Genomic DNA, 14723 nt, shown 5'->3' with positions numbered 1-14723 from the left:
GCCCTGCTTACAAACTCCTTCCAGCAGCGGCGGCCAGAAGGTCGCAGAGGGAAACGTCAGGCGGGGAAGACGTCAGAACAGGGCAACCTGGCAACCAAGTCTCCTGCCTGGCACGCAAAAAGCCACCGCGCGTTAAGAGGAGCGGCGTCGCAGCGGGCTCGGAGGGAGTGTATTTGCAAGAGGTCACCAGCCAAAGCATCGAAGGGAGCCGACGAGTGAAACCCCACGCCGCAGCGTCCTTGCTGCAGGCTTGCTAATGCAATAGCCCAGAAACAGGGCGAGACCTGAACTCCCCGTCCCTGCTTGAGGACGGCCACGAAGGACAGTCCTTGGGCAGAGTCGGAGGTGCCCGACTTCCCCCCCGTCCCTGCAAATCATATAACCACAGTCATCGCTGTGGCCCACGAGCGCCGTCCCCGAGACGCCGCTCCGCGTTAGCTGCTAATTAACAGGCACTGCCTCTCGGAGGCGAGAGGAGACGGGCACGCCTGCACCCATCCCCTCGGTCCCCCAGACAAGTGCAAGGGGCCTGAGGAAACAGCCTTCCCGAGGAATCCCAGGAATGGCTGCGAGCGTCGCCTCTGCACGAAGTCGCGTGAGAGAAGCTGTTCTGGGATGGTTCGGCTCTGCTGCAAGCCAGGGCAGGATTTACGCACCCCCGCCGGACGCCGGAGATAGCGTGTATCCGTTAATCCCCAAAGCATCGCACAGAGCGGGGCAGGGAAGACGGCGCACGCGGCTCCTCGCCGGAATGCCGGCCCAGCTCCCGCTCCACCCCAGCGGCCCCATCACGCCGCGTCCATCCCCAGAGCGGAGCCTCCGGCACAAAAGCAAGCACGTGGCCCCGCCGAGTCGCCCCTCGGCAGACAAAACCGTCCCCTGCTCCCCCCTCCCCGGTGCCCTCCCGTAAAACCCTGGAAGTGCCGACAAACAAAGGCCGCTCCCGCCGCCGAGAGGGACCATCTGCGGCAAGGAGCCGGCGGGGCAGGTGCAAGAAGCCTGCGCTCGGGGAGCAACGTGTTTGCTGCTATTCTCCCAACGAGCTCCCTAGGAAACCCAGAGGATCGGATAGCTATGAAATCAGGCTCGCGCTTAGCCGTGGACCGTCGCTGCTGCTAACGAGCACAAATGCCGGGGAGACGCGAGGAAACCGCTGGAGACAAAGATTACCCTGACATGCAAGTGTCAGGTTGTAAGCGAGAACAGTCTTCAAAAACAAAGCGGGGGGAATGAAATAAAAACGCTCCTCGGGATGCCCAGGATAGCTCGCAGGGATGGAGCTCCTGGCTGGAGCAGCACGAGCGTGACCCGGCACTTGGGATGCTTTAGCAGGGGCTTTTTGGTGCCGTCGGGCCGAGCGTTTACTGCCTTTAACTTGGCTTTTCGCCCACTCCGAGCAGGTCCCAGGGACGAGCGCTGTTGCTTTAGCCCCGACCAGCTGTGACAACCGCATCTTTAGTACTGCTCTTCCTTTCCCTCTATCCCACGGTCCTGCCGTGGGTGTGTTTTCCCAGCGTCCAAGGCCGGATCGGGTGCCGGGTCCCCGCTGCCCTTGCACCGGTGCTCGGCCGCGCGCGTGCTGGCCCGCACCGCACACGTGTCCCCAGCAGCGGTGGGGACAAAGCCAGCTAACAGCATCCCAGCGGCACAAGCTCAAGACGGCCGAGCAGCACCGAGTCTCCGGTGCTCAACCAAACGCCACGCTGCAACTCCAAAGGTCAGAAACCTCCGTCCGGATCCATCCGTGCTCCCACGCCAGCACCGCTCACCGTCAGCAGAAGAGCTACGGCCCCAGGGCAGGTGAGGAAGAGGAGGCTTTCTTCATTAAAGGAGTTATTCTGTTACGTGAAAACTGCAGTTTGATAGGAAATTGGAGTCGGGATGGCTGCTTAGCTCATGTCTATTGAGAGCCTCAGCTGCCCTGCTCTGTGTTTTCTGATTTTAGTGAGCAGTGATAGGATTTCAGGGTGATTTTGAAGGAAGCATCCGACGCACTCTGAGCACCGTGTGCTGGGAAGGAGGTAGCGCAGGAGCACAAGGACATCCATGCTGAACATGAAGGTCCCCAAGGGCGAGCAGCTTGTGCTCAACACCCTGGCATTTAACTCTATAAAGGTACAACCACAACTTAAAAAAAAAAAAAAAAAAAATAATCGCTTTGGGAAGCATGGTGTGCTCACCAGCCACAGCTCCCCTCTGCCGGCTGGCAGGACGCTGCAGCCCTGCAGAAGGAAAGGAGCCGTTTGTCCCCAAAAACTTGTCCCAGGTGGGTCTGCGATAACCACAGCTGCCTGCAGACACCCACATCAGGTAACATGGACAAGGCAGCTCAGCCAGCAACTGCTGGAGTTAGACCACGTTCTCTACTTTAGAGAAACGTGCGTGACTGCATGTGGCCTCACCAGTTTAACTACAGCTTAAGTCAACGTAAATCACAGGCTCAAGCCCTGGCTTTAGGTCCCCACGTACCCCAAGCACTACAGAGTTTGTGCAAGCACCCGGTGAGCCGGTTCGGGGAGCTGACCCAGGCCAGCAGCAGCACTAACCGCTGCTGGGGACACGTGCGCGGTGCGGGCCAGCACGCGCGCGGCCGAGCACCGGTGCAAGGGCAGCGGGGACCCGGCACCCGATCCGGCCTTGGACACTGGGAGAACACACCCTGCATCAGCGCAACGCCAGCACACAAGGCTAAGCGTAAAGCGGTGGTTTCTGAGAGTTTCAGACTGCCTCCGGTCAGGGAGGGCACGCCAGCGAGCAGTTGCCTTCCCCGTTATCGCTAATCCCCCTCTCAGAGGCCACCCTGCGCCCACCCTGCTCAACAGGGCAGCAGACACTGCAAGTCCTGCAGCCCCAGAGCCTCAGGGATGTTGGATATTCACAAATTACAGACATTCGGCCTCTTTTCATCACCCTCCCACGTGCGCAGGAGCAGCTGCCCGGCACTGCCTTGCACCCAAGCCCCAGGACCCCCCCCCATCGCCCCAGCCTTACCCTGCCTAGGAGGTTGCCTTGGAGGAGGGTCTGCTGCAGCGCCGGGGCCACCTCCTCCAGGTGCAGCATGTGGCAGAGGTCGGTGAGCTCCTCCTGCCCCAGGGACCCCGTGCCCGTGCTGTCGAAGCTGTCGAAGAGCTCCTTGAGGCGAGCTTCATACTGGTCCTGCTCAGCTTCATCCATCCCATAGCCTGCCACGCTCACCTGCGGGGAGAGATGGGGCCGGTGAGCATCGACCGCAGCGCCCGCAGCACGGCATGCAAAGGTGCAAACCCCAAGGGCTGGTACAGGGGCGGCCCACCAGGCCATTTTGTTCGCATTAAGCGAACCTGGTGCTCTACCAGCCCTCCAGCCTCTCCCATCCCGCCGGGTGAAGCCAGAAGTCGCACAGCAGAAAGACCAAGGGGAAAAAAGCCTGCAGAGCCAAACCCTCGGGGTGGGGACAGCCCGGGCGGCTGGGGCAGCCCTGGCTCGCACGTCCCTACCTGCCACCTCGCACTGGCTCCACGAGCGGCTCGCTTGGCTCAGCTGGAGCAGCTGAGGTGCTGCGGGGGAAAATTGTTCCCTCGAGCTCGGCTGCTTCCCAGGTGTTGCAGGCGATGCTTTGCCCACCTTAGCGAGGAGAGAAACAACCATCCCGGCAGCAACAGCTCGCCAGCGGCAGGGAGCAAAGCGTGGGGCTCTGCCTGCAGAGGGGAGGGCAGGAGATCCCAGCCCCTGCCTCTCCCCCCACCCCGAACCCTTCGGGCCAGCCAGCCACCGCGTGGACCCCCCTCCGCGAACACAAAACCACATCCCTGCACCAAATATGCTCCTTTTTATGCTGGCCTGGGCGCAGGGAGCCCCAGCGTGCCGGCAGCCCTGCCGACGCCAGCGTGCAGCATCTCTGCTTTCCTCCACAACCCCGGCACAAAGCCACGCGGTGCCCTGGGCCGGGGGAGGACGCGTCCCGGCTGGGTCACTGCCCAGTCCCACGGCACTCCCCGCACTGCTCTCCCTTAGGTACTTCAGGTCAAACCCTGTCTGAAGGCAGAGAAGTGTTTGACCGGGGAGACTGCTAGGGCAGCAGCAAACCCAGCCCCGGAGCAGAGCTGACCCCAGCATGGAGACACCTGAAACGCATCTCGTCTCCTGCTCCAGCAAACAAAGCCCAGGTGGTTTCCCCGCCACTCGCCCGAGGGCTTCGTCCTCCCCTCCAAGTCAAGAATTTTTCCATCTCTCTCATCCCACTGCTAACCAGAGCATCGCAGCCCCAGGAGCTGTTTTGGCAGGGGAGCAGGGAGGGAGATTTCCTGTTTGAAATGAAGGATTCGGCTGGCACCCGTTTACCCGGCCCGGCTCGGGGCAGCAGCGGCGTAACCCAGTGCCACAACGCAGCCTTGGCGTGCACGGCCACCGCGGGGGACGTGCCACCACCCCGGGGGGCACGATAGGCACCGCAGCCGTCATCGCTGGGGCGCAGCAAGTGGCAGCGGGCATTGCAGGGACCCGGTGCCCCAAGGACACGACCCCAGGAGGCTCGGCCAGCCTCAGACCAGCACCCAGCGCCAGCCAGGTCTCCGCGTGAATTTTGGTTTGCCTGCGCTGCTGCAGGTTGTCTCGGCCGCGTTTCCCGACGCGGGGGTCCTATCCAAACCTCCTCGCCGTCCAGCCCCGCTACGGAGCGGCCACCTCCCCTCCTCCCTCTCGGCATCGCAGGGTTCCCACGGCCCGCAGCCGCCTGTGTCACCGGCGGTGCTCGCGGACATCCCAGAACAAGCAGAGCTGCCCCGATTGCAAGGTGCAGCCCGATCTCGCTCCCCTGCCCACCACCGCAGCCTCGAGGATCGCTCCGATCTTCAAGAGCATCACGAGCCGCCACGTCCGCTCGCACAAGTGCCCCGCAGCAGAAGGGCCATCGGAAACGCCTGTCCCACCAACGCAGCTGGGTAACTGGGCAATCTCCAGGGCAGGCACTGCAGCAGCCACGTCCTTGATTTCACCGGCCGCAGGAGCAGATGCCAACGCAGAGCAGCACCCGGCTCCCGCGCCTGCTGAGGGATGCGGGGCTGGTGCCAAGCGGCACGCAGGGTCCACGGGACAGAAATAGCCCGGCCCGGCTGTCCTTCCTCCCCTGCCGACATGGGCAAGGACAGCAGCATCGCCAGATCTCTCGAGAGAGAGCGGACACGAGCCCTCCCCATCCCCACATCGCTCTACCTGAGCCTCACACCCTTCGTGTCCCCTGGTTCCCCCCCCCCTCCCCAGATGCCTCTTGAGCTGCTGTAGCAAAGCACCCAAGCACTGCAGGGAAGAGCAAGGGTGCAGATGCATTTGCATTCAACCCAGGGCGCAGAGGAGGCGTCAGCACCCAAGAACTCAGGTGCCTGCAAGCAGAAGGCAGGCAATACACTAGTTTCCCGGTTCTCACGCCGGCAACCCCATTTCCCACCTGCACCCACGGTTCAGCACACGCGGGGCTCGATAGCAGCCGCTGTCGGCTACCGGCGTCGGGAGAGCCCCGCACGCCCTGGCTGTACACCCCAGCAGCCCCAAAACTCACAGCTGAGCCTACGGCAAAGGTGATTCCGACCCGTGGAGCTTCCCAGGCATTTTTGAGCCTCTTCTCTTCAGGGTCAGCCACCTCCTCCCCCCCAGAGACCTCTCCAGCACCCAACCCTACTTCCACACCACCAGAACCAGTTCCCCCAGTCTGACAGTGCAGAGAGCTAAATGCCACCTCCCAATGTGTCCCCGAGCACCCGCGCTGCTGGAGCGTTGGGGTCACCCTCTCTCGGCGCCGTACCAGCAGGCAGCCAAAAAAACCTACCCCGGATGAGTCCAGATGGGCTCAGGGAGGAGGCAGCGGGGAGCCCATAAAACCAGCAAGAAAAATACGATCCCCAAAGGAGAAGAGCATCGGGTGCACGGTCCCTGCCTGGGGCCAGACCTGCCCTACAGCCCGGGTGAGTTTTTGACGAGGGCACGGTGGCCCCGGCAGCCTCGCACGTCCCCTTGGCGAGGGCCGGCTGGATCCCACCGGGCTCCGCACCAGCTCGGCACGACCCAGCCGCCTCTGCGCAGCCTGGGGAGGGGATCTCATGCTTTCCAGCATAAAAAGCATCAGAAATAAATAAAGAAGGACAACGCTCTTCGCCTACCTGCAATCAGTCAATGATAGCAAGCTGCTGCCAGCGAGGCGATCCCGCACGCATCCTGCGCAACCTCCATCTTAGGAAGCCGGCTCCGGCACGCAGCCGGCTGTGCAAGGTGACCCAAGATGCCTACTCCCGGCTGAATTATTCAGCAGCGCTTTGAGAGGGAAAAAAAAAAAAAAACCCAACTCTCCTACCTGATGAGCTCGCGAGGCTGCCTGGCATCACCCAGCAGTCAAAATAATGAGGTCAGCGGCATCAGAGACCCGGCGTGCACAGCCACCCTCTGCACCCGCGCCGGAGCTGCCTCGCAGGGTCGGGGATGGGAGACTGGCAGCAGAGAAAGGGCTAAGAGGGGAGGGAGGGAACACAAGAGGCACACAAAGCCCGAATTAAACCCCAGCCTTTCATCTCCGCTCCAGATGGGCCAGCAGCTGAGATGCAGGAGGGCGGCCCAGAGGCGGCAGGATAATAGGGGCGGGTGGGTGGCAGCTGAGCGGGGGCTCCCCGGTCCCCTGCGAGGCGGAGAGGGGCCGTTCCCTGCACAGGGCATCACTTTGTTCAGATTTATAGCTGGCCTTCTGTGTTAGGTTAAGTCCCCCGAAATGACCGGCTTGAGCAGACGGCGCAGAAAGGTGCAGGTTTAGGAGAACCACTTGGGGTCATAACCCCGTTATTCTTCATTTCTCTTCTCCCTATAACAAGTCCCGGGAAGCAAAGCACTCGGGGAGGATGAAAAAAGGAAGTTTTCGCCGGCGTTTCTTTCCTTCCTTTAAATCCACCCCCTCCTGAGAGCCAGATAACCTTCACAGCACACAATGTAGAGGCCTGATAGGACTAAATTCTCAGCTAAATTTAAACTCAAACAATATAGGCTTAAACGGTAATTACCGCTTCGCATATTAAGCGCCTGGAATCAATACCAACCTCCAAGCTTTAGCCTTGAACTAATGAAGACACAGATTACCTGGTCAATCAATGGCACCATCAAGCAAAACCACCACAATTAGCACAATGCCTTTTTTTGTGCAAAACAGCATTAATACAAACGGCACGTTTGCTGCTGCGCAGTGGCACAACGTGGAGATTTTGGGGATGCTCTGCCCGGATGCTCCCACGGCTGCATCACCAACCACCCCTCTCCAGGGCACCGGGCACCGGGCTGCCCTGCCTCTGTCCCAACCAGCTCTCCGCAGAAGGCAGCGGCCTCGAGCAAGTCATCTCCTTCAAGGGACAGCAAGGAAAATGTTGCTTTCAGCACTGCTCTCAATTGCTTCGACTCAAACGAGGGCCTGGCAATTAGCAGCGTGTAAGCGTCCAGCGGAGCGGCATCACGTGGCCACCTCCAAAACACGAGCACCCGCTCCCCGAGATGCGACCGTTGGGTAGCGTCCACCCCGCGCTGAAAAGCGAGGCCGTGCGTGGGCAGGTTAAAAGCAACTTGCCTTTCCTTCTGCACTTGTGACAACCGGGACGATGTGAACACAGATGGCAAAAACCACCAGGACCCCAGTTTTTAATGGCAGGGTTTACGACGAGATGCCCAGCAGCCACCGAAACCAGACCCTTGAGCCCTTGCTGGAAAGGCAGAGCTGAGGTTGTCTCATCTAACTCATTATCTCCTTCCCCTAATGAACCATCGCATCTGGAGCTAAGCTGCTGTGATTCACTGCGTACACCCCCAAACCCCCACGCCGCTGCCTGTGTCGGGGCGATTTCCGAGCTCAGCCCACCCCGCAACACCCCGTCCCCTCTTGGGGAGCAGCGGCTCCACGAAGGGTCGCACCGAGAAACCAAAGGGAAAGGGGAAAAAAAACAACCCAAAAGGACAATGAAGCACCCAAATATCGGTAAATCACTTGACAGCACGCCCGGCTCTTCAAGGGTCACCACCAAAGTCAGCTTTACAGCTGGCGGTTCCTCCTCCCCATTGAGCACGGTCATAATTTTTGCAGCCCAGCGCTGGCTGCTTTGCACCTCAATGCCACCTCTCACCGTGCTCCCCAAAACACGGCCAAACCCTCCAAAGTTGGCCGGAAAAAAACACACAAAAAAAGGGATTCTGTTAACCAAGCTCCACTCCAGCTTAGCAAAGCAGCCATGGGATATAAAGCACTATAAGTTTATGTAAAGAGCTTGAAAAGAAGCGCAGTGTTTTGAATATTCACGCCACCCCGGTATTTGCATTGTAATAGGGCCTTTCAATAAGCAGCCTTCCCCTCAATAAGGAAAAACAAAGCGCCCATCTGTTTTGATTTTGCAGATGGGGCGGGAGTTGCACGGCACTAACTCGGGGAGCCCCGGGTGCGATAAAGCCCAAGGTAGAGGCACAAAGCTGATTATTGCAGAGGTAAACAAAGCGAGCCGGCAATTTATCCAGCGATGACTCGCATGCCGGGAAATAAGGGATTCGGTGATTCTCCTGGAACTCAGCCCTGCGCCGGCTCCGATAAACGCGGGCCATGCTGAATCACGGCGATAACGCCGCGCATCCATCGCGCCGGGGGGACCGTGCGGCGAGCCTCTCGCCGTCATCCCCGTTTTGGTGAGCAAATGAGAAAGACGGGCAGGATAAGCGCACCCACCCAAACTGACACCCGCTTGCACGGCAAAGCCCCGGCCGCCGACCCTCCCGGGCTGCGGATTTGGGCTTTCGTGGCTCACGGCCTCGGCCCCATCCTTACCCGGATGGGCCAGAGGTGACGGGCCCACGGTTTGCGACCAGACAGCAGATGCCGTCTGCCACCCTGGCGACGGCAAGGGCTTCGCCAATGACAAAACAAGTGCGGTTATGAATTCCTCCAGCCACAGCCGCCTGCTGCCTCTGCTCAGCCCGGGCAGAGCCGCTCCACAGCCCCCAGAGTCTGGGGTGCTCGGAGCATCTCTCCGGGGACAGGACGGGGTGCCCGTGGCAGGAGGGCGAGCAGCACCCAGCACCGCTCACCCCGCCGGACCGCTGCCACGGGCGCCAAGGCCGCTACCGGGGACCGCGGGGGCTTTTGCGTGGCCCCCACCCCCCCCGCCCACGCAGGCACCGCTCCGCGCCCACCCACGCCCCCAAACCCCCGCTGCCCACGAGACCCCATCCCCAGCACCCGCCCCCCCCCCCGAGCACCCCCACCTCCTCCAGCACCCCCCCACCCCCAGCACCCACCTCGCCCGCTGCGCCCCGGCCCCGCCGCCCGGCACACGCGGCTGGCCGCGCCGGGAAGAGGCGGGCTGCGCCCCGGCACCGCCCGCGGAGGAGGGACCAGCGGCGGCCAAGACCCCCCCCCCCCCCCCCCGGGGACCCCCGCCCCGGTAACCCCCCCCTCCCACCCCCGCCGTGCTCGGCGCTGCGCCCCGGCAGCGCGGCCCCGCTCCCCTCCCGGGCTCACCCGGCGCGGCTGCCGGTGCCTGCGGTCGCAGCGGAGCCGAGCGTTGCGGCGGGGAGCGGGGCCGGGGCGGTGCTGCCTTCAAACGCGGCGGCGTTTATTGGGCCGCGGCTCGGGGGCGGCCCCGGGGCGGGGGCAACGGCGACCGGCGGCCTTTGTGCGGCGGGGCCCCGCTGGCACCGCCCGGGCCCGCCCCCGCCTGGCACCGGCAGCGGCCCGGGGCACGGGTGGGAGCTCCGTGGGGTCCCCCGCGCTGTCCTGCCCCCCGGGTGGCATCGCCTCGGTTCCCACCATCCTGCACCCCAGGGTGCCATCACCCCGGCTCCCCGCTGTCCGGCACCCCAGGGTGCCATCACCTTGGTTCCCACCATCCCTTACCCCAGATGGCATCACCCGCCTCCCTGCTGTCCTGCACCCCAGATGGCATCACCAGGGCTCCCCACTGTCCTTCACACCAGGGTGGCATCACCTTGGTTCACACAATCCTGCACCCTAGGGTGGCATCACCCCGGCTCCCTGCTGTGCTGTCCCGCGAGTGGCATCGCCTCGGTTCCCACCATCCTGCACCCCAGGGTGCCATCACCCCAGCTCCCTGCTGTCCTGCACCCCAGGGTTGCATCACCTTGGTTTCCACCGTCCTGCACCCCAGATGGCATCACCTCGGCTCCCCACTGTCCTGCACCCCAGGGCGGCATCACCCTGGCTCCCCACTGTCCTGCACCCCAGGGTGGCATCACCCCGGCTCCCCAGTGTCCTGTCCCCCAGGTGGCATCACCTTGGTTCACACGATCCTGCACCCCAAGGTGGCATCACCCTGGCTCCCCACTGTCCTGCCCCCCGGCTGGCATCGCCTCAGTTCCCACCATCCTGCACCCCAGGATGGCATCACCCCGGCTCCCCACTGTCCTGCACCGCTGGGGACATGGCCCTGCAGCTCCTCATTGTCCCAAAAACCACAATGGCACGTCACCTGGGCTGCCCCATGCCTGAAGGTCACGGCACCATGTCACCCCACTGTCCCCTGCCCTGGGGACACGGCACCCCAGCTCCCTGCCATCCCGGGGCTGCGGGGTCGGCATCCCCCCCGGGTCTCCTTGCGTCACCGTGATGCGGGGGCCACGCTGCGCCTCATGGCACCCAGCCCTTCCACTCACCCCAGCACCCGTGGTGGCTCGGCACGCCGACCCGCCTGTGCCCCCCACTTGCTTTGAGGGGGGCACAACCGGGGATCACCCTCTGCCCCTTGAGCCGTCCCGCGGGGGGCTCCGGGGGGCCGACGCACCACCCATGGCCACCAGCAAAACTCAAACCCTCACTTAAACCTCGGCAGCCCTCGTTAGAGGCTGGAGCCATCAGCCGCCCGTGCTCCTGCTCAGCGCCAGCAGGCACAGGCCGAGTGGCAGGGAGCTGGCCGTCCCCAAGGGTGGTGGCTTGTGGATTCTCTGGTGGCTAATAAGGGGTTCAACTCACGTGGCAATCTGCTCTCGCACAACTGCGGGGGCTTATTTCGCTAAGTTTTGTGCGAAAATGCTAGGGACGTAATAACTTTTAAGCCCGCTTCCCTTTTTTAAGGTGACTCTGAGATCCGTCTGCAGGTTCAAAATATTTATGGGGGAGGAGCAAGGGAAACACAAAAACCTCGCAGCCAGATGCTCGGCCGCACGGCGGGTTGCATAAGCCTTGCTTCGATCGGAAACCAGGCTTAAAACCCCGCGAGGCCCTGCGGCGGAGACACGGGCTGGTTTGCCACGCAGTCCCGCTGGCTGCGACAGGGCCACCCGGGACGCCACACCTGAGCTAAAAAGCGTAATAAAATATTTAGCCCGCTGCAGCAGCCGGGGTAGCTCTGCTGCCCGAGCGCACCTCGGCATGTCGCTGTCGCCTGCCCCGGTGCCAGCACCGGGAACGTGGGACGTGGCAGAGCTGAGCGGGTCCCCCGGTGTCAAGCAAAGCCCTGCCCAGGGACGGGGCCGTGTCCCTGCAATGACGGAGGTGAGGAAAGGTGACTTTAAAGGGAAGGGGGCCTTGGCGAGAGGCTTTGCTGGACAGATGTTAGCAGCCACGGCTTTGTGCCGGGGGAGGGCTTTTTGTTTTGGTTTTTAACATTTGCCATTTTTCTCCGACGCTTTCTTCTGCTCTGACACTTGCTGAGGCTTTTCCTTTCTTTTCTTTCTCTCTCTCTTTCCGCATTTGCTTTTTCATCCCCGGTTCAAACACTTTTTCACCATGTATTATGCCGAAGTTGAAACCATCTGGTGCTTTGTTTTGTTGCGAGCCCGGCGAGTGCCAGGACCTTTATCCCCCTCACCCTCCTCCTCGCTGCGACAGCACCGGTGCCTCGCTAATCCAAGCGACAGCCCCGAAAAATCTCCGCCGTCGCCCAACAAAGCTACTCAGCGCGTGTTTGCACGCGTGCAGCCGGATGGGTGACAGGAACAGGCAGCACACTCAGTGTCCCCGTGTCCCCGGCCAGCCCACGGGGACGCACAGACCCCGGGCTCGGCAGTGCCGGGCCGTTATTGCCGCAGTGCAAATTCCTGACTCATTTTTAGGACCGGCTGTTAGCAAAGGCATCCTGATTTTATTTTTTCCCCCTTTTTCCCACGGGAGGAAAGCACATTTCTAGCAGCCACCGAGCCCCACCAGACACAGACCCCGCCAGCCTATTTTTGGGGCCCCCTTCCAGCAAGCAGCTGCATTTGAGGATGGCGTTTGCAGCGAGCGCCTTCCGAGCGAGCTTGGCGGAAGGAAACCTCCGCTCGCCCGTGCCATCACGTGTGACACACGCCACAAAAAAAAGGGGCACGTGGGAAAATCTGGGACTGCTGGACATGAGCTGCCTCCCACGGCCGGGCCGGATCCAGCACCACGGCTGAGCTTGGGGGCTGGCACGGAGCCACCCGAAAACGGGGTCAGCAGCCACGGGCGCTTGCGCAGGTGGTGGGCGACCGCTCTGCGAGGCCGTGGGCGCCCGGTCCCTGCAGAAACACCCTCCCGGCACGGCTCTCGCTGCCCTGTCACGCTTTCCTTCCCATTTCCCCTGTACAATGGGGTGCTTTGTTCTGCTGGGGCCAGGAAAGGTCCGGCCGCGGCCCGGGGAGCTGGGGGGGAGCCGAGAGCGGCTCCTGCCTTCCGGGGGTCTCCTCCCGCCGTGCCATGCTGGGCGAGACACCCTTCACCCCAGCCTCATGCCGGGCCAGGGGAAAGCAGGGCCTTAAAATAGAAAAAAAAATAGCAAAAAAAGCTACAAAACCACCCGAAAAAATAAACAAAGGCAGCGTTTAGGAAAAGATGCCGTAAGAAAAATCAGCCGGAAACCTCCCTGTCTCGCAGCTGGTGCGGAGAGAAGTTTGGAATGAAATAAGCCCAAACTTGTTTTTTTTATTTTTTTTTGCATAAAACAATGGCGGGCCGTGCTAAGGCCCAGCGGTGTCGCGCCTCCTCGGCCGCGGCTCATTGCTGCCATCGCACGTCCAGCCCCCGCTGTACAAGTCATATTTCCGCCACTGCTGCTCGGGCCTGATCCTGCACACCCTTTCGGTTGCAGGATTTTTCCCTCCGGCCCAGGAAACCCTCGTATTTGCTACATTTGCCGTACCAGCTCCTTATTGCAAGAAGTATTTGTGCGGCTGCTCCATCCTGGTATTGCCGAAGCATCTGCCATAACTCCATGCCGATCGTCTCTGGCTCTCGCTGCTGAATAAAGCCCCTGCAGGCAGCGTTGGCCGCACCCTGCCCATCCCTGCGGGTGATCTCTCCCATCGTCTTCGCGGCAACACACTGCCATGTGCCCCAGCTGCAGCCCCGGCACCCACCGGGAACGGGAAAAATCGGGGGTGGAAGGAAAAAGGTCTCGTGTGTAAAACCAGCCGGATCTGCTGGCCACTTTCTGTGGCCCTGTGGCACAGGAAGAGCAGCTTGCGGCTGGCTTGTGCCACCCGATTGCAACATCTGCTGATGGGGAACGTGCACCCGCCTGCCCACGGCCCCGGTGGCCCCGGTTTGACCAGACCTGTTTGTCTCTGGATTTGCATTCGGGGTTTGGGGCAGGCTGCGGACGCATAAACCACACCGATTCACGTAGCCGCAGATAAGCACCCTGCTGAGCCCCCACCTCAGATACCCACCATGGGTGCTGGGTGCTGGAGGGATGCAGGGCCACCTGCCCAGCTCCTGCCTTGTCTCAGCAGCTTGTCCCACCATCACATCCCACCTTGCCTGGCCCTGGAGCTCGGCTAAAATCACAGGAGCAGTCTGCTGTGCGCTGTGAACTCAGGAAAAGCGGCAGAGGTCTTGCTTTGGAGGGCAGGTGAAATAAGAGCAGCTTGAAATGGCAGCGTGGCCTGGCTGCTCCTCTGCAGAGAGGGTTCGCTCCCGGCCCTCCCGCAGCGTATGTAACGAAGCCCTCTCGGTTGCAGGCCCCATTGGCAGGCACAGCGAGGCAGGCGATGGCCCAGCCGTGCGCACCCGCATCCAGGCAGCGCATCCTCCCGCGCCTGGCGAAGTGTCACGGGGAATACCGGCCAAATGGGGACATTTCTTTTTTGGTGGGAAGTTTCAGCCCGAAAAGTTGGGGCTGACTCAGCCTGACAGAGCTGCAGGTGGGAGCTGCAGCCGAGAGGGGAACCAGCAGCAGGTCTCTGCCCTTCCAGCTGAAGCCAAGGGACAACCTCTGCTGGGGGAGTACCCGGCTGAGACACCAGCTTTGGTCTGAAAGCTTTTTTTTAATTTAATTTTTTTTTTTTAACCTGGAAGCTTCCCCTGTGCGCTCACGGCAATCAGCCCACGGCAAGGCTGATTTTCCCGCCGTGTCACCTTGCTGCCAGCCCCGCGGTCTCCCTGGCCCGGCCCTCGGGGACAAGGGGCTGCCGCCCCGCTGGGTTCCCGCCCCAGCCCCCGGGAGGGCCGCGGCCGCATGCGGGGCAGTTCTGCCGCACCCCAGGACCACCGCCGAAGCGGCCGGGGAGCCGGTGCCCCGCCGGGCCGCCCCGCACCCGCCACCCCGGGAGCGCGCAGCCGGGCTCGGCCCCGCCGGCACCCGCGGCCCGGGCAGGGCGCGGCGGCACCACGTGGGCGGCGGCGGCCCCGCCCCCGAGGATCAAAGGGGCGGGAAGGGGGCGCGGCTTGTCCCCGGGAGGGCGTGGCCTGCTGGCAGGAGGGCGGTGGCGAGCGGCGGGCTGTGCTTGGCGTGGGCGGAGTCTGGCAGCGTGGGTGGGGCCGTGCG

The 14723-nt window shown here is 62.4% G+C and overlaps 1 protein-coding gene across 4 annotated transcripts in view; it reads right to left on the bottom strand.

The window, feature by feature from the left end:
• NIN (ninein) overlaps positions 1-9568 on the bottom strand; it is a 64256-nt gene extending 54688 nt beyond the window's left edge. For 3 of the 4 annotated variants that reach the window (XM_075503961.1, XM_075503963.1, XM_075503964.1), the window contains exons 1-2: positions 9280-9333; positions 2992-3195 (exon numbers count right to left, since the gene is read on the bottom strand). In XM_075503961.1, coding sequence (XP_075360076.1) covers positions 2992-3174 — 183 coding nt within the window. In that variant the 5' untranslated portion in view covers positions 3175-3195; positions 9280-9333. Of the gene's footprint in view, positions 1-2991; positions 3196-9279; positions 9334-9502 lie in introns of those variants that run through there. The other variant, XM_075503962.1, reaches the window with a different exon arrangement.
• Positions 9569-14723: the final 5155 nt, after the last annotated feature.

The sequence above is a fragment of the Mycteria americana genome, chromosome 5, assembly GCF_035582795.1.
Source record: "Mycteria americana isolate JAX WOST 10 ecotype Jacksonville Zoo and Gardens chromosome 5, USCA_MyAme_1.0, whole genome shotgun sequence".
NCBI lineage: Eukaryota > Metazoa > Chordata > Aves > Ciconiiformes > Ciconiidae > Mycteria > Mycteria americana.
Note: the sequence above shows the minus strand (reverse complement) of the source record. Positions and strands in the feature narration are given on the sequence as shown.